This window comes from Salvelinus alpinus, chromosome 17 (assembly GCF_045679555.1).
Source record: "Salvelinus alpinus chromosome 17, SLU_Salpinus.1, whole genome shotgun sequence".
In the NCBI taxonomy this organism is placed as follows: domain Eukaryota; kingdom Metazoa; phylum Chordata; class Actinopteri; order Salmoniformes; family Salmonidae; genus Salvelinus; species Salvelinus alpinus.
Genome location: NC_092102.1, coordinates 15,702,947 through 15,727,668, shown reverse-complemented (window position 1 = coordinate 15,727,668; position 24,722 = coordinate 15,702,947). Strand labels below are relative to the sequence as shown.

Below are 24,722 nucleotides of genomic sequence, written 5' to 3'. Positions count from 1 at the left end.
GCCGAGATATCCAAGTTGTGGAAAAGATCATATTATGTGTTATTAAAGTGATGAAAATGTGACATGTTGCAATTGTGGTGGGAACCATGAAGCCACATTTTTCGAATGCCCACAAGGGTGAATGAGAATGAGGTGGCCAAAGTCAGGGCTATTCAGAGCATATCGTATGCAGCTGCTGTTAAAACGGTTGAGGGTGTGAATGGGGCACTTGAAGAGTCCATGGTGGTAGATAGGCCTTCACTGCAGGCAGCAGGGGTTGCCTTTCACCAGTAGGATCCTGACATTTTAAAAGTTAAGGTGGATTTTGTGGCCTTTATAGCTATGGTGATAAATGGTACTGCAAAGGTGGAGAGAAGGTCCAGAAAGATAGAAATCATTGTGGGAGCAGTTGCTGGGCCTGAAAGATTTCTCTGCGAGGGAGTTACATGGAATATTGTCACAAGCCCTACCACGGAGAATTGAAAGAAGGAAGTGGGAGTTTCGTTTTGCTAATGTACTATTTATATTTGTGTGGATTAAGTTAGTTTCCCTATCACGTATGGGTTTTCTTTTTTTACCTTGTTTTGGTTTCAACCCGTCCAGTTGGTGGCGGCAATAGACAATTTGGGGTTGTAGTCCCGCCATCAAACCCACAGAAGAAGAAGGGTCTTCTGGTGTGTTCAAACGTGTCTGGTAAGAAGTTGCATACGATTTTACCATGATAAAATAAAACATTCAGCTAATGATGTTTTGGGTTCCGTGCGTTAAATGCATTTAGCTCGACTTAAAGATAGTGGGGCGACTTCCTGCTTAGACATCAACAAAACTCTGCCAAGACTGCATTATTTAGTTATGGACATTTCGAGTCTTTTCGATGAGTAACGTTAGCCGACTAGCCGCATTCAAATGCTACTCAGAACATGGACATTTCAGACTTGCCAGCTGGTTGTAGTTATATAAGTGCCCTGTTGAAGCAGTTAGCAAGTTGGATATTTCCGAGTGTCCTAGTTCTGACTAGCACCTGCACACAAATAATAGCCGACAATTACACAGAACAGTGTGTGTAATTGCAGGCTAATTTTTGGCGCAAAAGTAATTTGGGAGCTGAAATCAGTAAATGCTTGAAAATCTACCTCGAACTATGAAAAAAATGTAATCTCAATTTAAAGCCAAAAAAGTAGCCTTCCATTTTCAGATCTTCACGTTCAAATGTTTACCTGGCCAAATTAGCAGTATGCTAATCAGGCAGCCAAACGCTTCAAATAACATTGTCACATGCTTCGTAAACAGGTGTAGACAAACAGTGAAACGCTTACTTACCGCCCTTCCCAACAATGCAGAGGAATAGTAGAAAAATAATAAAACCCAGAAATAAATATACTGAACAGAAATATAAACGCAACGATTTTACTGAGTTCACATAAAGAACTCAGTCAATTGAAATAAATGTTAGGCCCTAATCTATGGATTTCACATGATTGGGCATGGATGTGGCCTGGAAGGGCATAGGCCCACCCACTTGGGAGCCAGGGCCTTCCAGTGGGGAGCCATGCCCAGCCAATTAGAATGTGTTTTTCACTACACAAGGGTTTAATTACAGACAGAAATACTCCTCAGTTTCGTCAGCTGTCCGGGTGGCTGGTCTAAGACAATCCCGCATGTCAAGAAGCTGGATGTGGAGGTCCTGGGCTGGCGTGGTTACATGTGGTCTGCGGTTGCGAGGCCGGTTCGACGTACTGCCTAATTCTTTAAAACAACGGAGGTGGTTTATGGTAGAGAATTGAACATTCAATTCTCTGGCAGCAGTTCTGGTGGAAATTCCTGCAGTCAGTATGCCAATTGCACAAAACCTCAACTTCAGACATTGTGTTGTGACACAACTGCACATTTTAGTGGCCTTTTATTGTCCCCAGCACCTGCGTAATGATCATGCTGTTTAATCAACTTCTTGATATGCCACACCTGTCATGTGGATTAATTATTTTGGTAATGGAGAAATGCTCCCTCACAGGGATGTAAACACATTTGTGTACAAAATATGAGCAAAATAAGCTTTTTGTGCATATGGAAAATTTCTGTCCGCTTTTATTTCAGTACATGAAACATGTTACGTTTATATTTTTGTTCAGTATAATAACACAAGGAATAAATACACAATCTCTGTAAGCATTTACTTTGACTATAAGTTTCCAATGAATTAAATCAAACTATAGGCCTACATTTGATGAGAATGAATGCCAGTTTGCATAACAGTTTTCATTTGCAGATTTAATGATAGCTACTGTAATGCATCATTTTCTCAGGTCCAGCGATATAAGGGAATAGCGAGCTGATCATGGCTGAAGAAGAACCCCTAGGTGGCGCTCAGCAGGTACTGCGTCGTCTGAAGCCCAAGTTGATCGATACTCTAAGTGCAGACCCTGCCTTTGTGCTGCAGCATGCAGACTCCCTCAGCCTACTGGCCCGGCATGAGTACAAGCAGGTCAAAGCCCTCACTGACCCATCAAAACAGGCCCAGGACCTTCTGGACCATGTGATCAACAAAGGACCCACTGCTGCAGAGCAGCTTCTGCAGCTCCTGAGGGGCAAAGAAATGCAGGATACGTTTCCCAACCTTCTGTTCCTCAAGGAACTGCCAGTGAATGATCAAAGAGCTGCAGGTGAAAAAGGTACAGGTACTGTACACATCTCTTTAGACTCACCTGGGGGATGGTGTCGCCCCTCTATATTACCATATTTACTGTACTAAAAAATTATGCCGTTTAAATAATGTTTTTTGTTTTTCTAGGGGGAAATGAAGTTACCAGAAAGAGAAGACAAACATTTGAGTCCGAAGAGAACCTTCCCTTTAAACAGACATGCAAGGATGGTGAGTTGACGCTCTTGAAACAAGGGAATATAGGGTATAATTTAATTCAAAACGTTATAATGTTGACTGTCTAGTGATAGTCTGTCTGGTGTTTCATTTTGGACCCTTCTGTTGCTGAGCAGGCTCTAAGATGGTGGTGGAGAAGGATCTGATGCGTGTGGCTCAAAATATCGGTCGCTCCTGGAGGGCAATTGGTACAGGGGCCCTAGACATCCCCTCTGTCAAGCTGGATCAGATCCTGGAGGACTATCCACACAGCCATGTGGACCGTGTGTTCGCCATGCTGCGCTACTGGAGCACACTGAAACGGCATGAGGCCACGGCGGCCAATCTCCACTCCCTGCTCAGCCAGGACGACTGGGCCCTGCTGCCAAACAGCATAGACTTTCTCCTGGACCCCATCTTAGACCCTTAGCAGTCTGGCCTTAGCTGCTATTGCATCATTTCCACTGCAGGGATTTACCACAGTGCTTGGCCTCAGACTTTAGTGTTTCCATGGTTGAGGTTTAGTGGGGAAAGGACGTAACCGGTGGGATTTAAACCCAAGTCTTCTGCATGGTAACTCAACGTCTTTACCATTATGCCAGGAGGAAATCCTCATGGTCAGACTGGGTGACAATTGGTCTTTTATTTTGTTATTTTTTTTTACCAGATCAGCTTTAAAAACCCTATCTCTTTTATACATTTGTTTTGCATCATGTCTTGTTTTGTTAATTCTTTATTTGTAAAAATATATATATACACTACCGTTCAAAAGTTTGGGATCACTTAGAAATGTCCTTGTTTTTTAAAGAAAAGCTAATTTTTTGTCCATTAAAATGACATCAAGTTTAGCAGAAATAGCGTAGATGTTGTAAATTACTATTGTAGCTGGAAACAGCTGATTTTTATATGGAATATCTACATATGCGTACAGAGGCCCATTATCAGCAACCATCACTCCTGTGTTCCAATGGCACGTTGTGTTAGCTAATCCAAGTTAATCATTTTAAAAGGCTAATTGATCATTAGAAAACCCTTTTGCAATTATGTTAGCACAGCTGGAAACTGTTGTCCTGATTTAAAGAAGCAATAAAACTGGCCTTCTTTAGACTAGTTGAGTATCTGGAGCATCAGTTTAATACTTTTTTGCTGATTCCATATGTGTTATTTCATAGTTTTGGTGTCTTCACTATTACAGGTACATTAGCTAATGAGTCATATCCAATGCTAATGGGCTAAAGCCTGAGACTTTTTTGTTTCCATGGATGAGGTCGGCACCCCCCCCAAAAAAATCGCGCTGGCACCAGACACTCTACTTGCCTGTCTCACTCTTTCCTGACTCTTTAATGTGGGTTTTAATCTAATTTTCATTTTATGGTGGGGGGGGAATCCATGTTCAAAATAGATTACATTATATATTCCACTATATGTACTGATCATCTTTGTTGTTCATAATGACCTTTGTGATTTCATGTAGTTATTGTTTCACTCTGGTCGGGTAATTTTACTCACCCTTGAACCATAAACCTAGTAATGACATGGTCAAGCTCAACACTGCATTTTCATGCATGTTAAGAACATGGACTTTGTACTGTAGACTCCATTCTTAAGGGTCTAGTGCTAGCTATGTGATGTTCATCGTGAACAAGATTTCAGTTTCTGAGATTTGCACAGATGACCATTTACGACATAGACCTACTGTGTTGTATATCCAGTTCCAAGGTATGTTTGAAATGTTTTGTACAACTTAATCTTATGGTTTGTTCTGGAACCATTTTAACATGTTTATTGCCATAGGAGATTTATTAAAATTAATCCTGTTGCTCTCTGGAAATCGTTTTCTTCGAGTACGTTACTACAGAGTACAGATATATAAATCAAGTGCTATTTGCATATTAAATTGTCATGGGATGCATTTGCTCTATTGTTTACCAATATTTTATGGTATGCACATCACATTTACAGACAGGCTTTTTAAGCCATGCGTCAACTAGCGAGATTCTGGAACCTGGTATGGCGTTCCTCTCGCAATAGCTGGAGGAATCTGAGTGTTGTTTCGGAGCGAGGTGATATGGAATGTTTGTGTTGTCTGATGGGGCGAGGGTGTACATCCATATTGTGCAGGATTTTCAACCTGTGATTCAATATTTACGATGCATTGATGTTTCCTTCTGAACATTCAGACTATGGGACAACTACAGAACCTTCCCCCAATGATCTGCTGTGCCTGAATGAACCACTTCTGGACCACAGACAGGGCCAGCACTTCCTAACCCAGGCTTTTAAAGTCATCATGGAAGAGGTGCTGTGTAAGGGCACAGACATCAATGAGAAGGTCTCACATCCCATCTTCACCTTTATATAGTTGTCTGTCTAACCATTGTCTTACCCAAGATAGCGCAACGACCATCTGCACTGATAGTTCATGGCAACGCAGTCACTTTAGAATGACTCCATCTGTTGAAAGATGATTCTGTCTAACCTGTAACCTCCCTGCATTGTGTCCATTTGAAATCAATCACTTTTTGACAGCATCCCTTCTGATTTAAAAATAACTTTCCATACATGTTTGCCCATGGATGAAGTGGTCAGAAAGTGACTTTTTGGACCTGAATGACAAAACATTCAGGAGGTAAAGATGATCAAAGTTGACCGAATTTGCATACCCCACCATACCATGAGACATCCATGTCTTCATCACTGGAAAATAAAAATGGTTGAGTTTGAGATCATTTAAAAGCTTACAGTGTTGTCAAACAATTGCATTATTTCTTCAAATGTTTTGTTTTTAAATAAAAATGATTTCATTTCAATGGTGTACCAGCTAAATTACAGTGGTCTGAATTACAGGTCCATTTAATGAACTATATTTATATTATTTCAATTACACCCACACTGTATTCAAGAGCATGTGTCTCTAGATTATGTAAAATAGGGTCTTGAGTTTACAAGTTTTTAGATAATTGATGTTAAAGGTTAAAGTTTTTATTAAAAAACTTGTTTTCCCAGAAATTATAAAATAGTTTAGCAAAAACAATTAGGAACCACTGGGCATTGGGCTAGTACCGGTAAGTTAATTGATATTTTCCCACCTGATTGTTTGCATTACAATCAAACATTGGAAGTACACACTACCCAGTGCTGTATTTTCAGGGGTTTCTTGTGCTTGTTATACCCGGGCTACAGGTGTGTGAGTGGCGGGACCCGGAGGAGTTGGCTGCTCTGCTGGATCTGGAGCTGAGAGAGAACGGGGAGCCCCAGCACCAGCTGCTGCAGAGAGTACGGGACGTAGCCAAGACCAGTAAGTCCCCCACAGCCCAAGCTCTGGTCCAGGGTGTTAGGGCGGTTTGCTATCGCTGAGCCTTCCTTCACTAATAAGCAAGCTGCACTAACGCCCTGGACCAGAGCTACCCCAACCCCACAGGGAAACATAGACAGGGAGATGAGTGTGGTTCTGGTTACAGTTGATTTTTGGTAGGCAATCACTTAGAACTGTCCTGAATGCACGCACTAAATAAAGTTAAGAGCATATCTCTCTCCAGATCATCCGCGTTTCTTCAATCAGCTCTTTGCAGGGGTGGATTACCATGCCTTGACAGGACGATTCTTTACGGAGGCTCTCAACACTAGCCAGTAGGAGAGAGCAATATATGCATATATATCATAAATATCATATACACTTCCCTATGTATTTATTTGGACAGTGAAGGTAAAACTATACTGCAGCATTTTAGATTTGAAGGCATTTTCATTCATATCTGTTTTACCGTTTAGAAATGAAAGCACTTTTTGCATCTGGTCCCCCCATTTGAAGTTATCATAAGTATTTGGACAAATTCAGTTATAGTGTTTTAAATTCAGTAAAATGTTTTTAGTATTTGGTTCCATATTCCTACCACGCAATGACTACATCAAGCTTGTCAAATACAATTTCATTTGATATGTCACATGCTTCGTAGACTAACAGTGAAATGCTTACTTGACATAACTATATATAGCAAGTAGAAAATAACATGACTATATATAGCGAGTAGAAAATAAACATGACAAAATATAGCGAGTAGAAAATAACATGAATATATATAGCGAGTAGAAAATAAACATGACAAAATATAGCGAGTAGAAAATAACATGACTATATATAGCGAGTAGAAAATATGCAGTCGTGGGTGAACAGGGAGTACAGGAGGGACCTAAGCACACACCCCTGAGGGGCCCCGTGTTGAATGTCAGCGTGGCGGAAGTGTTGTTGCCTATCCTCACCACATGGGGGCGGCCCGTCAGGAAGTCCAGGATCCGGTTGCAGAAGGTGGTGTTCAGTCCCAGGGACCTTAGCTTAGTGATGAGCTTGTGACTCTATAAACTTGTTGGATGCATTTGCAGTTTGTTTTGGTTGTGTTTCCAACAATTTTGTGCCCAATAGAAATGAATGGTAAATAATGTATTGAGTCATTTTGGAGTCACTTTTATTGTAAATAAGAACAGAACATGTTTCTGAACCTTCCCTGTTAGCATGTTTTGGGGATATGATCTTTGTGCCACTGTAACTTTCTCACACAGCATATTGGTCACAACATAATCCAAAACGCAAGCAAAACAAACTGCAAATACATCCAACAAGTTTGTAGAGTCACAAGCTTGATGTAGTCATTGTGTGGTAGGAATATTGGACCAAATACTAAACTTTTTACTAAATGTAATATACTACAAGTGAACTTGTCCAAATACTTATGACACCTTCAAATGGGGGGACCAGATGCATAAAGTGCTTTAATTTCTAAATGGTAAACAGATATGTTAGAAAATACCCTCAAATAAAAGGTGACGTTCTGTAAAACATTTGATCTCAAATCCAAAATGCTGGAGTTTAGAGACAAATTAAACGTTTTCGCTTCACTGTCCAAATAAATACGTATTTATTTGGACAGTGAAGATAACTTTTAATTTGTTTCTACATTCCAGCAGTATAGTATATACCATAACATATGTTATGATATGAAGAGGCTTGTGATTGACTGTTGTACAATTCTCTTTACAGGTATACCTATGAGGTAACTCCAGTGTTTGTCCTGATGGAGGACGAGGTCCTCGCCAAACTACGTTCTCTGTTTGGGTGGACAGAGGGAGATGGCATCTTCTGCCCAGACGGCTCTGTGTCTAACATGTATGCCATGAACGTGGCACGATACCACACCTTCCCAGAAGTGAAACTAAAGGGACTGTGGGTCCTCCCTCCACTGCCTGTCTTCACATCTCAAGAGGTAGGGGAAAACGGACAGTATGGTTGAAGTAATACAATATTCAATTTACCATTCATTCATTCATTATACTCTGTGACCAGGGTGAAGTGGGTGCCTGGTCAGATTGGTAAGGGGGGAGGTTATAGCTGCAAAGTTGGGGATAAACCAGCTATAGTATCCCACCAGTCCCAGGAAGAACCGATCTCTTGGTACGGGCCAGTCACGAACCGCCTGGACCTCCCTCTCCTGGGGCTTGATGTTCCCCCGTCCAATCAGATACCCCAGGTACTCCACCTTCTCGAACGCCAGCTTGCATTTCTTGGGATTCCATGTCAACTCGGCTTGCCTGAACGCGTCCAGTACCACCTGGAGGCGCTTCAGGTGCTCTTCCCAACCTTGGCTGTGGACGATGAAGTCATTCAAATAGATCGCTGCATACTGTTGGTGGGGTCGGAGGAGTCGGTCCATCAGGCGCTGGAACATGGGCGGGGCTCCATGGAGACCGAACTGGAGGACCCGGTATTGGTATAAGCCGTCCGGTGTCGAGAATGCCGTCTTCTCCCGGGAGGAGGCTGCCAAGGCTACCTGCCAATATCCCTTGGTCAAGTCCAGGGTGCTGATGTACCGGGCCTTTCCCAACCGGTCGATGAGCTCGTCCACCCTCGGCATGGGGAAGTCGTCGAACAAACTGATGATGTCGTTCACCCCCCCCGAAGTCATTGCAGAAACGGAGACTACTGTTCGGTTCGGGCACCAACATGATGGGGCTGCACCATGCGCTGTGGGCAACCTTGATGACCCATCTTCAGCAGAGCCTCCACCTCCTGCTGCGCGGCCTTCCTTTGGGCCTCGGGGATCCGGTATGGCCTCTTTCGTACCGTTACTCTGGGCCGGGTGCGGACGTGGTGTTCAAAGAGGGTCATTCCGATCCGGCAGCGGGGTTCCGATCCCTGAGCTCCCGGAGCACTTGCTTCTGGGCCGGTCCGAGGTCCTCATTGCTCGGGACCACCACTGCTCCTGTCGATGTCCCGGGTTTTGACCACAACATGGCCAAGGCTGTCCTCACGTGCCACCTCTTCAATAGGTTCACGTGGTAAATCTGTTGGGGTTTCCGTCTCCCCGGCACTCACCACTATCTGGCAGCTCCCTTGTGGCGTCAAGATGGTTGCCTGCCCGGTCAAATACCTCGTGGTGTCGCCGTGGACACAGGAGATGGACATCACCATGGTCGCTCGGATGGGCCAGCAGGCACGATAGTACAAGAGTTATCCAACAGAGCGTGTCATGACCGTCGACTTGGGCCCAACAGGAGGTGACGTAGTTTACTGCATGGCCCAGCTCGTCTCTGGGGCCCGCTGATGGAATTGACTCCTCTCGACCTAGGCAATTCCATGCGAGGTGTCCCCGGCCGCCACACTCAAAACACCTCCTTTGGTCTTCATCCACCTGGGGTCGGCAGCGGGTCGACTCTCCCCCGGCTCTCTCTCCGCGGGTCTGCAGTCCTTTAGCCCGGATGACTGTCGGATTGGAGAGTATGGTAGTGGGGTCATCCTTCCCCTCTGACGGATCCCGGACTCGGCCTGCGTCCCCTTCAGCAGGGCCTCGGTATTCTGGTGCTTTTCCACAGCTCCCAAGAGGTCCTCCAAGGTCTGGGGCGCACGTCGGCTCGCCGCCCTCCATGTTGTGAGGTAGCGCCCGTAAGAAGCAATCCATGACCACTTTGTCGATAACCAGGAGGGTGGCTATGTTGGTTAGGAGCCATGCCCTGGTGATGTACAGTAGGTCGCTCATCTGGGCTCGGGGGGGGAAGCTTCGCCACGACCCTCCAATTGGGCCCGACGGGCCAAGCTGTATCCATAGCGGCTGAGTACCTTCCTCTTGAGACAGTCGTAGTTAGCCGCCTGTTCGGTGATGAGGTTATACTACTCCTTTTGGGCATCTCCGGACAGGAACAGGGCCAGCAGACTCCCATTTCGCCTTGGGTCATCCTTCTTGGAGTGCTGTCCATTCAAACGTGGAGAGGTAAGTCTCGATGTCTTCATCCTCAGTTAGCTTGATAAAAAACTGATTGGGATGTGATTCAGTCTGCGTTTCTCCTCACAGCTTCCGGACTTCCTCAAGCAGGCAGAAATTCTGTAGATGCTGTTCTTCCAGCGTTCATTCCTGAATGTCCTATTGCGCTTGTTGGGCCCAAATGAACTGAGCTATCAACTTGTCTATGCTGATACTGCTTAAACGTCAACCCTGGTCTGCCCGCATTCGCCATCACTTTTGGCAGACCAGGGGGTTTGATCAAGATGTTTACACAGATCAGACATGAACACAAGTGTGATACCTCAGTTTCAAAGGTGTTTATTTAAAACAAGGAAAATTAATCGGTCTCCGCCAGGAGACCTCTTCCGGGTTACCTTCTAGGCTCCAGGGAATGCTGTCTCCTCTGGGGTAGAACACAGAGCCCCTTGGTTCTACCAGACCATGCAGACGTCTATCTGGTAGTAACCTCTCACTACCTCCAACCCTCCCATGTGCTGCTTTCCTGGCAGCTTTATGGGCCCCATACGGCTGGTGAGCAATCAGCCCTTGATTACTCACCAGCCTCAAAGTCCATGTCAATGCTTAAATCACATCAGAAGAGGTATGGTGTGAGGAATGTGCCGGTCTAGCAATGGTTGTGCTGCTGCTGCTAATTTCATGGCAAAATGTGCAAATAACAAATACAAATGATATACTTACATGATATACAGTGCTTCTGCCAGGTAAGCCTACTTTACAGTTAACATTTAATTGAGAAGGCTTTGGGGAAAGTATTTCTATCAGCCTACAAGATGGTTACACACGAGTGATAAACAAATGCGGGCACCACAGACAGACAGGGGCAATACTGCTGGAAATTAATTGACAGATATTTTGATAGGTTTGGCTTTGTAAGACAATAGTGGCCAACCAGGGTTGGGATAATAGCAATTTTGCGTTGATTAGATAGCAGCTGGGAGTTTGTGGTTTCTGATATTTGTTTGCGGTGGTACACTTGAAAATTGGAAATAGTTTCAGAACTGTTTGGCGATCTACTCAAAGGTGGGCTGCAAGCTACTGGTAACTCAGGATCAAACTGTTGGAGACCCCTACTATACAGTATGTAAAGCTACTTTAGCAGCTCATTTGAGTTAACCTGAACACTGTTTCTGTAGCTAGCTAGATAGCTCATAGGTAATCCCTATGAAGTTTCCGCTGGTACTTTAAACGCAGCCAGCCATGTGGGTGATTGGAGGACTTCCACCAGACTGACTCTGGTCTTCCAACATGGCGCCGCGACAGCAAAACCCTATATTTCCCTTACCAACATGGCCGATATCATGCGTCATTAAACTCACGTGGACGTGCTCCCCGGGGAACACTTCCGGTGTAGTTTCCTGTGTTTGTAAACTGAGAAAATTGGAACTCCGACAAGAAATATTAATCTGCAAAACTCAAAAAAAAACTAAGGTAAACCCATTCTAAAATGTAATTCCCAACAAAGCCACAATAGAGTTGCAATGCATAAGTTATTTCCCAGAATTGTAAGGCAATGACAGTTTGTAGTCGGCGCTCAACCCGCACGCCCTACCTGGCTGTTGTGTTGTCTGAGGGGGGTACCCAACCAGTGAGTCATCTTGCGCTAGCTTTACCTAAGCAGACCCTTGCTTAACCCCATAAATTACCTCATTGATTGCTAATTCTCCAAATATTTAAACAAACAATATTTTCACTCATAGTCTTAGCTAACGTTACCCCATAACTATGTGTTGGTGTTTGGCCTCGGAAACTCAGTGATGTCTAGCTATCGTTAAATAGCTAACGTTAGCCAGCTAACTTAGCTTGCTAATTAGGTAGCTAGCTCCTTCTGTAACGTTGAGCTCGCTCAGTATTCAGACGTTATTGTAGTTAACTAGAGCAGTGCAGTCTAATTGCATTGAATAATTCTGCATTTGAAGTTAGCTCTAACAAGCTAGGTAGATAGCCCTTCATTTCCAGGCAGCTTTAGCCCCTCACTTCTAGCCAACTTTAGCGGGCACTTTGCATGGAGACTAGAGTACATGTTTGTAGAGTGGAAGGAACACACGATGATCGATCAACTGTGTGTATAGGGTAAACTATGCTTTCCTGTTTGTTTTTGTACTTGACTCTTAACATGTGATAGCATATCATTAGCCTATACTTGGGTCAATATTGAATGGTATCTTGAGTAACTTGCACATGCATGAATCATAACCCCTTTTCCAGATCATATTTATGAACAGAATGTGTTTGTCCTCCTCCAGCTTTATTTCTGTCATCATTGCAACAATATTTGACAAGAATCTTTTGTTTTCCATGGGAAGAAGAGGCATACACCAAACCATTGGGGCTGCTGTCTACAAGCCTGATCAACTTTCTTTGTTGACCATGCCAAATATATAAAATCAAATTTTATTGGTCACACACATGGTTAGCAGATGTTAATGTGAGTGTAGAGAAATGCACGTGCTTCTAGTTCTGACAGTGCAGCAATATCTAACAAGTAACCTAACAATTCCACAACTACCTAATACACACACATCTAAGTAAAGGGATGGAATAAGAATATGTACATATAAATATATGGATGAGAAATGACCGAGCACCCCTGATAATTAAACCAAATTACACTCTATTAGATATATTAGGCCTGAATTTGAATACCAGTAGTCATGGTCAAATAATTTGGCCTCACAGTAACCCTCTATTTCCAGGCTTTACCACCTGATGATTTGGGTGGGTGTAGTCTTCTCACACCCCTCATCCTGAGTGAACCCCCTTGATGCGCCCCTGTACCCCCAAACACACACGCATTCAATCCACGCACCGGCGATGACACACCATCCCAACAACTCAGTTCGAGACCACATGAAATGGGTCAGTTGAATCCTCCTTTCCATTTTTGTTTTTATTTATTTTGACTCTTGTTTTTCGTCTTTGTGCCACAATTCCATTACATGCATGGCTTGAAGCCTTTCTCTCATCCTCACTTTTCTTTCCATTAGAGGCCTGACAGACCAGGCCAAAAATAGTCTGAAAACAGTCAGTGGATGACCATCTGTAGTCCCTGTGTGTCAGCCTTTATGTGTGAGACTGGCCCTGACATTGACCCTGATGCTGACTCTGAGCTGCTGCTTGTCCTGTGTAGTTCCTGCAGTCTGAGTTGATGACAGTCCTAGGCCACCATACTACTGTCCAACTGAACTGCTGTTTGTGTTGTTCCTCCAGGCTGGGTTGCTGGGCTGTGAGGCAGTGCTGTCCAGCATGGCCCTAATGCAGGCCAACAACATGTCTGGGGGACAAAAGAAGATGTCACAGCACGACCAGGGCCAGAGGGACATCAACAACCCTGAGAGCCACCAGCAGCAGTCTCACCAATCACACCATGGACACCACAACAATCACCAGTCCCACCACAGCCACATGGTCCTGCCCTTGGGGGTCAGCTGTCCACCCCTGGTGAGAAATAGAGACACGTGCAGCCCGACTATGAGCAGCTCGCCGAACAAACATTTTTCATGTGTTCAACCGCAAACTGTCATAAACAAATCTCACAAATACTGTATCAGACACTACAAGCTCCCAGATACTATCCAATCACATCCACATTTACATTATCCCACCCTTGGTTAGCCACAATTGGCTTAAAAATCCAAATATAACACAATATCTGGCGATTAATTTCCAGCAACTTTGCCTGTCTGTGTATGCGCGCGTTTGACTGTCACTTTGTATAGCCAGTTAGCAATGCTTATGATAACCGTCTTGTGGGTAGACAGAAACGTTTTCTCAATTAAATGTTAACTGCAAAGTAGGCCTACCTGACAATAATATACAGATTATTTGTATCAATTGGTGGGAATTTGTTTAGCAAACTCACATGTGCAGTACAGACACATTGCTACCAAAACGCATTCCTCTCTCACTAGGTACGCACTTGAGGTAAAGGGGAATTGCACCAAAAAATCTAAATGTTTTAGTTTTTTTCCAGATCGTTGTGATCTATGCATTGCCATGGACTCAGAACATTCAATTTAGTTGATTCTCTATAAATAATTGTCAGTTTGAAAAAAGAAAAGAAAAACTGAACGGGAAAAAAATAACACAGAAAATGGAATTCAGTGACTAGAAGGATGTGGCTATTTGACTCTTTACATTGCGGGGTTAATCTGGCAATTAATCTGAAATTATACACTGCTCAAAAAAATAAAGGGAACACTTAAACAAGACAATGTAACTCCAAGTCAATCACACTTCTGTGAAATCAAACTGTCCACTTAGGACGCAACACTGATTGACAATAAATTTCACATGCTGTTGTGCAAATGGAATAGACAACAGGTGGAAATTATAGGCAATTAGCAAGACACCCCCAATAAAGGAGTGGTTCTGCAGGTGGTGACCACAGACCACTTCTCAGTTCCTATGCTTCCTGGCTGATGTTTTGGTCACTTTTGAATGCTGGCGGTGCTTTCACTCTAGTGGTAGCATGAGACGGAGTCTACAACCCACACAAGTGGCTCAGGTAGTGCAGCTCATCCAGGATGGCACATCAATGCGAGCTGTGGCAAGAAGGTTTGCTGTGTCTGTCAGCGTAGTGTCCAGAGCATGGAGGCGCTACCAGGAGACAGGCCAGTACATCAGGAGACGTGGAGTAGGCCGTAGGAGGGCAACAACCCAGCAGCAGGACCGCTACCTCCGCCTTTGTGCAAGGAGGAGCAGGGGGAGCACTGCCAGAGCCCTGCAAAATGACCTCCAGAAGGCCACAAATGTGCATGTCTGCTCAAACGGTCAGAAACAGACTCCATGAGGGTGGTATGAGGGCCCGACGTCCACAGGTGGGGGTTGTGCTTACAGCCCAACACCGTGCAGGACGTTTGGCATTTGCCAGAGAACACCAAGATTGGCAAATTCGCCACTGGCGCCCTGTGCTCTTCACAGATGAAAGCAGGTTCACACTGAGCACATGTGACAGACGTGACAGTCTGGAGATGCCGTGGAGAACGTTCTGCTGCCTGCAACATCCTCCAGCATGACCGGTTTGGCGGTGGGTCAGTCATGGTGTGGAGTGGCATTTCTTTGGGGGGCCGCACAGCCCTCCATGGGCTCGCCAGAGGTAGCCTGACTGCCATTAGGTACCGAGATGAGATCCTCAGACCCCTTGTGAGACCATATGCTGGTGTGGTTGGCCCTGGGTTCCTCCTAATGCAAGACAATGCTAGACCTCATGTGGCTGGAGTGTGTCAGCAGTTCCTGCAAGAGGAAGGCATTGATGCTATGGACTGGCCCGCCCGTTCCCCAGACCTGAATCCAATTGCGCACATCTGGGACATCATGTCTCGCTCCATCCACCAACGCCACGTTGCACCACAGACTGTTCAGGAGTTGGCGGATGCTTTAGTCCAGGTCTGGGAGGAGATCCCTCAGGAGACCATCCGCCACCTCATCAGGAGCATGCCCAGGCGTTGTAGGGAGGTCATACAGGCACGTGGAGGCCACACACACTACTGAGCCTCATTTTGACTTGTTTTAAGGATATTACATCAAAGTTGGGTCAGCCTGTAGTGTGGTTTTCCACTTTAATTTTGAGTGTGACTCCAAATCCAGACCTCCATGGGTTGATAAATTTGATTTCCATTGATAATTTGTGTGATTTTGTTGTCAGCACATTCAACTATGTAAAGAAAAAAGTATTTAATAAGAATAGTTCATTCTTTCAGATCTAGGATGTGTTATTTTAGTGTTCCCTTTTTTTGAGCTGTGTATTAATGTAATTATAGTAAATCTATCAACAAAAGAATACATATCTAAGCAGTAGCTTATTTTGGTACATATGTTAGAAACATATGAATTATCAACCATCTCTCCTCTCGATAGTTTATTAGAAAGGATGGACACTCATTTCACGCACCCAGGCTGCTGGATGAGAAAGATATGCAGCCCAGCCAGAATACACAACCGACAAAAAAGAAGCACAGAAAATCAGCAACACCCAACAAGCTGAGAGAGAAAGTGGAGGTAAGTTGTGTTTATGTGAGAGTGGGAAAATGGAATGTACAATGATGGATACAATTGCAGGACAGAAGTGTGTGTGTGTGCGTGCTGTAGCGTTACACTTATTGTGTGTGTGTATATAATATGAGAAGTTGTAATATTTTAAAATCATTGTGTTTCTCAGCAGGTGGAGATGGATATTAACGGTGATGATCATAATTCACAAGTACAGAAGAACTTTATCTGTGAGCACTGCTATGGAGCATTCCGAAGTAGCTACCACCTGAAGCGGCACATTCTCACTCATACAGGTTTGTATCGCATTACGTTTCCCCTTCCTTGCTCAGGAATACTCATAAAATGTGTTAAGTTATAACACTAGTCATAAAGAACATTCATTAGTAGAGAGACATGTACGACTCGCAATTAAAAGCAGATGTTTTATTTTTATAAAAAAAAAAAATGAAGGATCACGCTATGGTGGTAATTCCTGTCATGTCTGACTACTACAGTACTGCTTGTCCATGTACTAGCTAACAGCAACAAGCCCAGACGAGCTAGCTAAACGCTGTCAGCATCCAGCAGTGATCAGCTTGGTGGTTGCATAGTAACGGCGTCACCAGCCCGACCAGTCGTGAAACTGAGCTGCGCTGGCCCGGGTTTCCCTCGACCCAGCTCGAATTTGAGAATAACATTTGAGCTAGCTCGAATTTGGCCCTAATTTTAAGTGCTAGTGGAAACAGTAAAACTGTTTATCTTTAATTTTACAATCTGTGGATACTATGTGATTAAAGGTTCAGAACTTATGTGAATCATCACAGCGCAGTTAAAAAAAATATATGGCACATGGAAATCATAAGAGGGTGCTTTACGGAGATGGGTGGGCTGAGAACCGCTAAGGGGTGGTTTTTAAAAGACCACCATCTATAATAGTTATGACTGAAAAAACGATATACACTCAGTGGCCAGTTTATTAGGTACACCCATCTAGTACCGGGTCGGACCACCCTTTGTCTCCAGAAAAGCCTGAACTCTTCGGGGCATGGAAACATTACTTAATTGGTATCAAGGGACCAAACGTGTGCCAGGTAAACATTCCCCACACAATTACACCACCAGCCTGTACCGTAGACACCAGGCTAGATTGTGCCATGGTCTCATGCTGCCATCAGCATGAAGCAACAGAAACTGGGATTTGTCAGGCGAGGCAATGTTTTTCCACTCTTCAATTGTCCAGTGTTGGTGATTGCATGCCCACTAGAGCCGCTTCTTGTTTTTAGCTGATAGGCGTGTTGGTGTGGTCGTCTGCTGCATTCGCTCATCCGTGACAAGGACCGATGAGTTCCGAGATGCTGTTCTGCACACCACTGTTGTACTGCTCTGTTATTTGTCTGTTTGTGGCCCTCCTGTGTGCGATTCTTGCCGTTCCCCTTCGACCTCTCATCAACAAGCTGTTTCCGCCCACAGGACTGCTGCTGACGATGTTTTGTCGCACCATTTTTGGCAAACCCTAGACACTGTCGTGTGTGAACCTCAGGAGGCTGGCCGTTTCTGAGATACTGGAACCGTCTCGTCTGGCACAGATGATCATATCACGCTCAAAGTCGCTTAGGTCACTCGTTTTGCCCATTCTTACGTTCAATCGAACAGTAGCTGAATGCCTCGATGTCTGTCTGGTGGCTTTTAATAGAAAGCCACGGCCACGTGACTCACTTTCTGTAGGAGTGAACCATTTTCCTGAACAGGGTGTAACTAATAAACTAGCCACTGAGTGTATAATGTATACTGGATGTGTTTAAGTACTATCTATCCAGATGTAATAATGTATATCAAATAACTATATATATTTTGCTATGTAACTACTGTGTAAAAAATGTGCTGTGCATGTCAAATGTGTGTAGAATGTAACAAAAAAATAAAAAGCTATAATAAAGAAATTGGGGGGCGGTGTATGCCTCCCCCAAAAGGTACAAATCCATCAAATTCAATCTATATAGCATTATGTTTTGAACAGTGTTTTTGTGTTTAGGGGAGAAGCCGTTTGCGTGTGACGTGTGTGACATGCGGTTTATTCAGCGATACCACCTGGACAGACACAAGAGAGTTCACAGTGGAGAGAAGCCCTACCAGTGTGATCGCTGCAATCAGGTAAGCGAGATCTACACTGAACAAAAATATAAATGCAACATGCAGCAATTTCAAAGATTTTACTGATTTACAGTTCATATAAGAACATCGGTCAATTTTAAATCAATAAATTAGGCCCTAATCTATCGATTTCACATGACTGGGAATACAGAGATGCATTGGTTGGTCACAGATACCTTAACAAAAAGGTAGGGCCGTGGACCAGAACCAGTTAGTATCTGGTGTGACCGCCTCATGCAGCACGACACATCTCCTTCGCATAGTTGATCAGGCGGATGAATGGCAGGACTATGGGCCTCAGGATCTCGTCAAGGTATCTCAGTGCATTCAAATTGCCATCGATAAAATGCAATTGTGTTCGTTGTCTGTAGCTTATGCCTGCCCATACCATAACCCCATCGCCTGGGACTAATCCGTGAACCCCATCGAAACTGGGACTAATCCGTGAAGAGAACACTTCTCCAACATGCAGGTGGCCATCGACGGTGAGCATTTGCCCACTGAAGTCGGTTACGACGCCGAGCTGCAGTCAGGTCTGCGGTTGTGAGGCCGTTTGGACATACTGCCAAATTCTCTAAAATGACATTGGAGGCAGTTTATGGTAGAGAAATTAACTTTCAACAGCTCTGGTGGACATTCCTGCAGCCAGCATGCCAATTGCACGCTCCCTCAACTTGACACATCTGTGGCATTATGTTCTGTGACATAACTGCACATTTGAGTGGCCTTTTGTTCCCAGCACAAAGTGCACCTGTGTAATGATCATGCTGTTTCATCAGCTTCTTGATATGCCACACGTCAGGTGGATGGTTTATCTTGGCAAATTTGTGCACATCATTTGAGAGAAATACGATTTTTGTGCGTATCGAACAAATCTTATGGGAACTTTAATTTCAGCCCATGAAACAACGGACAAATACAACCTGTTGCGTTTATATTTCTGTTCAGTATACATTGTGCACATTGTACACACACACACACACCTGGGGCACTGTCAGCAAGGCACAACGTTGTGGAACGTTCAGATAGAAATGTCATGAATGGAGCCGACATGATTCCATATTCTACATAACATATTTCTATCTGCAACATTTGCCTACTGAACATGGTCCAGGGTTTGGGGTTAATACGTACATTACACTGACTCCCATCATTTGTGGTTACTTGTATGCTTTCCCTCTGCCCCGGTTCCAGAGTTTCTCGCGGACGGACCGTCTGCTACGTCATCGCCGTCTGTGTGGGGCGGGAAGGAGCATTCCCAAGGAGGAGAACCAGTCATTCTCCTGCGAGGGCAGAGGAGGAGCCTACTCCCAGGATGCACCTGGGCACACGGCTGCCTGGAGCCCCCTACAGCAGCAGAACAGCCGTCTGGCTGTCTGACCTTTTAACCGCTGACCCTCACAGACAGTCCTCAGCTCAGTGGCACCACATAGTAGAGCAGACCAGTACTGCATCCTCCCTCAGCCCAGATAAACCTGGCTAAGACACCAAACCTTAAGTTTTTCTCACCAGCTAGCTCATATCCTGTTGATGGGATAGTGGATTATTTTCTACTTTTGTAATAACTTTTTAAATAAATGTTGTATTGTTACGTACATGGTACTTAACAGAAGGAGAAGACGAGACCTCGGGTGGGGTGGGAGGAGTTTGGGCAAGCTGTCATATTACTACGGCAATAATGAATTCATTAACTGACATGTTTTAGCCTCAATTGGACAAGTGTTTTTTTTGACTGGAGACTTAAGCTCTTTCCAGACAGTAAGTGAACATTCCGAATGGAGTTCGGCAAAATCGAGCAGATTCCTATTATCTGCGCTAGTCAGCTTTCACGTGCACTGCTGACCGCTCCGCCTGGATAGAATTCGGCCCCCCCACCTAGCTCCATTGAATGGGAAACTCCACTGCCACTTCCTGCCTGGAAAGCCCTTTAATGTGAGGTTGGTCTGGTCATACCAATATGAACAAATGTCTTTGCTTCAAAAAAAAAAAAATCTCCATTTGATTGTATGTGTACTCTTACCATTGGACAATACTGATCAGTAACCTAGGACACTCTTCCTGATCCACTAGCAGCCTCAGTGGCCAAGCACATACTATGGACATTATTAAGTATTTGAAGGACAATGTTGAACACAAATCCTTGTGGCCTTGAACCACTCAGATTCATTCAAGTTGGTTCTGTTACTACTACTAGCTTAACAGTTCCTGGTTTGACTTGTTAGTGAATGGCCGTAGCCTAATAGACCTGTGTAACTAGCTGACACTACCTTGATATTGAGATCATTGTGTAGTTGACACATTTCTTGTTCTCCATTGTTAGTGTCATTTACATCCATCCAGTCCTTGTTATGTTTGACTCAATTCTGTCTAAAGATATCTAACTTTCTAATTTGCTACACTGGTCAGATGTTTAACTCTAGAACCTCTCATAGCTACTGTTTTGAGGGCAGTGGCCATGGAAATAGAATTACTCATGTCCATTCTAGTATTCTATTTCTATCTAAGTGATCTTGTATTTTTGTTGTGAATAATCAGGTGTTTTATTTCAAAGGACATCTGTGCATGTAAGCCTATTCTATATTCATTCAGACTCTATGAAGAGTATCACTATTTTTAATTTTTTTGTCCTTCATTATCAAATGTCCTGAGTATGTCGATCCATCTTGTCATATTTCTGGTGTTATTTTAAAGAAGGGGTAATCTCATGAAGCAGGACAGTTGAACAGTTTGTGAACAAATGCTTCCTCTATAATATCATACCGTGTTGATGTTTCTACAGTGAGCTCAGTGTTGTGACAGTTTTTGTTGTTTTTCGCTCTGTACTCCAGCACGTTGGATTTGAATGATACACGAGGTTAAAGTGCAGACTGTCAGCTTTAGTTTGAGGGTATTTTCATCCAAATCGGGTGAACCGTTAAATAATTACAGCACTTTCTGGTCATAGTCTCCCCGTTTAAGGGGCCAAAAGTATTGGGACAAATTCACTTATATAGGATGTGTATTAAAGTAGTCAAGGTAAGTATTTGGTCCAATATTCATAGCATGCAATGACTACATCAAGCTTGTGACTACACATTTCTTGGATGCATTTGCTGTTTGTTTTGGTTGTTTCAGATTATTTTGTGCCTAATAGAAATTAATGGTAAATAATGTTGTCATTTTGGAGTCAGTTATTGTAAATAAGAAAATAATGTTTCGAAACACTTCTACATTGATGTGGATGCTACCATGATTACGGATAATCGTGAGTGAGAAAGTTAGAGCCCCCCCCCAAAAAAAGAAATGCTAACCTCTCTTGTTATTGTAATGGTGAGAGGTTAGCATTTCACAATTCATTCAGGATTATCCAGAATCATTGTAGCATCCTCATTAATGTATGTGTTTAGAAACATTCTATTTTTATTTACAATAAAAGTTCATCTAAAATGACACTACATTATTTACCATTCATTTCTATTGTGCACAAAATCTGAAACAAAGAAGTTTAATGTAGTCATTGCGTGCTAGGAATATGGGACCAAATACTACACTTTTTACTACTTTTAATACACAAGTGAATTTGTCCCACTACTTTTGGCCCCCTAAAATGGGGAGACTATTTACAAAAAGTGTTGTAATTTCAAAACGGTTCACCTGATATTGATGAAAATACCCTCAAATTAAAGCTGATAGTTTAGTCTGCACTTTAACCTTATAGTAATTGTATCATTTCAAATCCAAAGTGCTGGAGTAAAGAGCCAAAACAACAAATGTCACTCCCAATAATTTGAGCTCACTTTATTCACCTCTAGCATCTTAAGGGAAGATCCTCCCTCATTACTGAAATCCAAATCAACCCCTACAACCTAGGCACTCCTGTAGATCCGAGAGAATTGGTAATACCATCTGTCTAGTCCTCTCAAATCTACAGGAATGGCTGAACAGTAGGTGCTAGGGGTCGGTTTAGAATTCAGTATTTCCATGGTAACAGAAGTTCCACTGGGGTTCTTTTCACTCACGTTTTTATTGGAGCGTCTCGGGTTCCATTATGATAGCCTGGTCCCACATCAGTTTGTACTGGCTTGCCAACTCCTATGGTCATTGCCATACCCAACGACCATAGAAGTTGGCTATACAGCACAAAGCGATCTGGGACCAAGCTATCATTGACATTCTATCTGTAAACACTGGATTGAGGAAGCCCAAAATATAGGTAATACAACAGTTATCTGTATAGACCGAGAAGGTTTTCTATAGAGGACCAGTAGTTACTATTGCATCACTGTCAGATTGTAAGTCGTGTCAAAGGAGTTTGTGGCCCTTTACAAAGACTAAAGGCAGTTAGTTTTCTACTTCTGAATTTAAGTTAATATATATTTTAAAATTAAATTAGGAGTAGAGGCAGAACTGCCACTAGTGCCTGTCTACTGTAGCAGTCATTAACTTTTTATTACTAGTAGTTTTGCATGCATCTGTGATCGCCAAAATGAAGGGATATTGTATAAATGTTTTTAGTAAAGACCGTAAAAATTGTTTAAAAATAAATATTTTTTTTAAGTAAAATAACTTTCATTATCACAATCCTAGTAAAGTTGTGACTCAGTAAGATATTGTAGTGAATGGAAAAACTAGGGCCTCAAGCTTTAATAAATGTGTTTTTCTTTTTAAACATTTGGTACTGTCAATGCTTTCTCATATGATTTAGAGAATTGTAGTTTCACCCATCTTGCCATACTGGTTCATCTGAATTGGACTCCAAATCATATCTGGACAACGATATTGCATAGCTGGGACCGTGAGACGCCACTAGAGGAGGCTCTATCCACAGCCATTATGTCTGTGATTGCAACCCAACAGCAGTCAGGCTTTGATCCTATTCGCAACATGATCTAGTTGAGAAAGGGGGGATACCTAGTCAGTTGTACAACAATGCATTCAACTGAAATGTGTCTTCATTTAACCCAAGCCCTCTGAATGAGGGAGGTGCAGGGGGCTGCCATAATCGACATCCATGTCTTCGGCGCCCGGGGAACAGTGGGTTAACTGCCTTGCTCGTACAGAATGACAGATGTTTTTTACCTTGCCTGCTCGGGGATTCGATCCAGCAACCTTTCGGTTACTGACCCAATGCTCTAACCACTAGGCTACATAGTGGGGCTGGCCCTTCTATACCTCTCCCCCTCTCGTTTGGGGCCATCCCTTCCTCTCCAAACCTCTCTCCCCTTTGTATTGGAGCTATCCTCCCTCTAATTGACCAGGCGTTGTAATTAAACCTCCAGGAAGATGAGCTGGATTAGATCAGCCTACACTGGAGACTGCAGGCCAGGGAGCGTGTGCTCTGCCCCTGGGGAGACATCGGCTCCCTCTCCACCCCTGATTTACAGTCCCCACAGGCCAGAGCACTTAACACTGTACTGCCTTAAGTGAGGTGAGAGAGGGGGTGATACCACTCCATAATCTCAGAAAGTGTTGAAATCATCCAGGTTTGAAATCATTCTACAGACCGCACTATGGGGTCAGTGCACTACTTTTGACCAATGTTGGAAATAGGGCGCCGTTTGGGACGCAGAGACTGAGGCCTGCTTTGTTATCCATTATCACCCAGTCAGCAAGACGAGTGAGGCGTGGCTGGCCTGACAGAAGCCCCTCTTCTCCTGCTACTATTGCTCTGTTAGGGCCCTACACACTAAGGATAGTCTGAAGAAAAATGAACAATTATAACCAAATGTAAATCTGTCAATATCTCTGTTATTGTAAGAGGTTTATAGGTTACAAAAATATCTGTGGTTATTTTGTATTTTTCCAGGGTTCGGTCTCTTTACTTACCCCTGGTTTGGTTCCTGTCTATGGTCAAATACCTCACACACACACAGCCAATATGATTGAAACCCTCTGTCCCAACAATATCTCCCTCTCCCCGAGGTGCACGACCCAAGAGCCTTTCCTCCTCTCTCCTCATTTCATGTTTGATTAATAAATGGTACAGCCGCTCTGTGTGAATGCTGCTGAAGAGTGTGTGCGCGCGCGCGCCCTCCCTGCTATTCATCATGACAGCCCAACTCTGTGTTAATTAGCTCTGGTATTTAAGCCAGCATACAGACAGAGCTAGGTGTTCCTTTTAAACGTGTGTGCACACTTCATTAAATGTTCACGTCCTCGTTACTCCAAACCCCACCGCCCGTTGTACACCACCTCTACACACACACACACACAGGTACTACTACCTAGTACATACCGGCGGTGTGGCCACCAAGTGACAAAATATTAATACAGAAATGGTCTTGTCCCTTGAAACCTAGAGTTCAGGTTTAGGCACTTAAAAGTGTGATAGATCAATTGGTTTATAAATGAGTACCAAGTCGTAAAGCATGGTTTATATCATGATGTGCTTCTAAGGTAAACCACAATCTTCCAAAGCTTCTCAAACGACAGCCTATTAGTAAACAGATACCAAACACTTCCATTACCAGGAGGCATTTTCCATAAATTCTGAAATC

The 24,722-nt window shown here is 43.6% G+C and overlaps 2 protein-coding genes across 11 annotated transcripts; both read left to right on the top strand.

Moving 5' to 3' along the window:
• Positions 1-224: 224 nt before the first annotated feature.
• On the top strand, positions 225-4,658 carry LOC139542269 (uncharacterized). 2 transcript variants are annotated; one of them, XM_071347498.1, is made up of 4 exons: positions 225-672; positions 2,283-2,648; positions 2,768-2,848; positions 2,971-4,658. In XM_071347498.1, the coding sequence occupies exons 2-4, from the start codon at positions 2,315-2,317 to the stop codon at positions 3,261-3,263; spliced, it is 708 nt and encodes a 235-aa protein (XP_071203599.1). In that variant the 5' UTR covers positions 225-672; positions 2,283-2,314; the 3' UTR covers positions 3,264-4,658. The 2 variants fall into 2 exon arrangements, with proteins under 2 accessions (XP_071203599.1, XP_071203598.1); XM_071347497.1 differs by having other exon boundaries at positions 340-672; positions 2,283-2,654.
• Positions 4,659-10,681: 6,023 nt separating this feature from the next.
• Positions 10,682-22,894, top strand: LOC139542264 (zinc finger protein 740-like). Of its 9 annotated transcripts, none has more exons than XM_071347482.1 (7): positions 10,699-10,826; positions 12,819-12,981; positions 13,333-13,563; positions 15,982-16,122; positions 16,283-16,409; positions 18,128-18,246; positions 19,441-22,770. In XM_071347482.1, exons 2-7 carry the CDS (start codon positions 12,937-12,939, stop codon positions 19,624-19,626), a joined length of 849 nt encoding a protein of 282 aa, XP_071203583.1. In that variant the 5' UTR covers positions 10,699-10,826; positions 12,819-12,936; the 3' UTR covers positions 19,627-22,770. The 9 variants fall into 9 exon arrangements, with proteins under 9 accessions (XP_071203587.1, XP_071203586.1, XP_071203583.1 ...); XM_071347483.1 differs by lacking the exon at positions 10,699-10,826 and adding an exon at positions 11,475-11,553 and having other exon boundaries at positions 19,441-22,894; XM_071347484.1 differs by lacking the exon at positions 10,699-10,826 and adding an exon at positions 11,686-12,195.
• The last annotated feature ends 1,828 nt before the right edge of the window (positions 22,895-24,722 follow it).

Bases quoted from the DNA above. Each gene is read 5' to 3' on its own strand.
- LOC139542269 (XM_071347497.1), top strand. From the start codon at position 2,315: ATGGCTGAAGAAGAACCCCTAGGTGGCGCTCAGCAGGTACTGCGTCGT. The intron at 2,655-2,767 runs GTACTGTACACA...TTGTTTTTCTAG, and splicing joins TGCAGGTGAAAAAGGTACAG to GGGGAAATGAAGTTACCAGA. The intron at 2,849-2,970 runs GTGAGTTGACGC...GTTGCTGAGCAG, and splicing joins TAAACAGACATGCAAGGATG to GCTCTAAGATGGTGGTGGAG.
- LOC139542264 (XM_071347479.1), top strand. From the start codon at position 11,371: ATGGCGCCGCGACAGCAAAACCCTATATTTCCCTTACCAACATGGCCG. The intron at 13,564-15,981 runs GTGAGAAATAGA...TCCTCTCGATAG, and splicing joins GGGTCAGCTGTCCACCCCTG to TTTATTAGAAAGGATGGACA. The intron at 18,247-19,440 runs GTAAGCGAGATC...CCCCGGTTCCAG, and splicing joins AGTGTGATCGCTGCAATCAG to AGTTTCTCGCGGACGGACCG.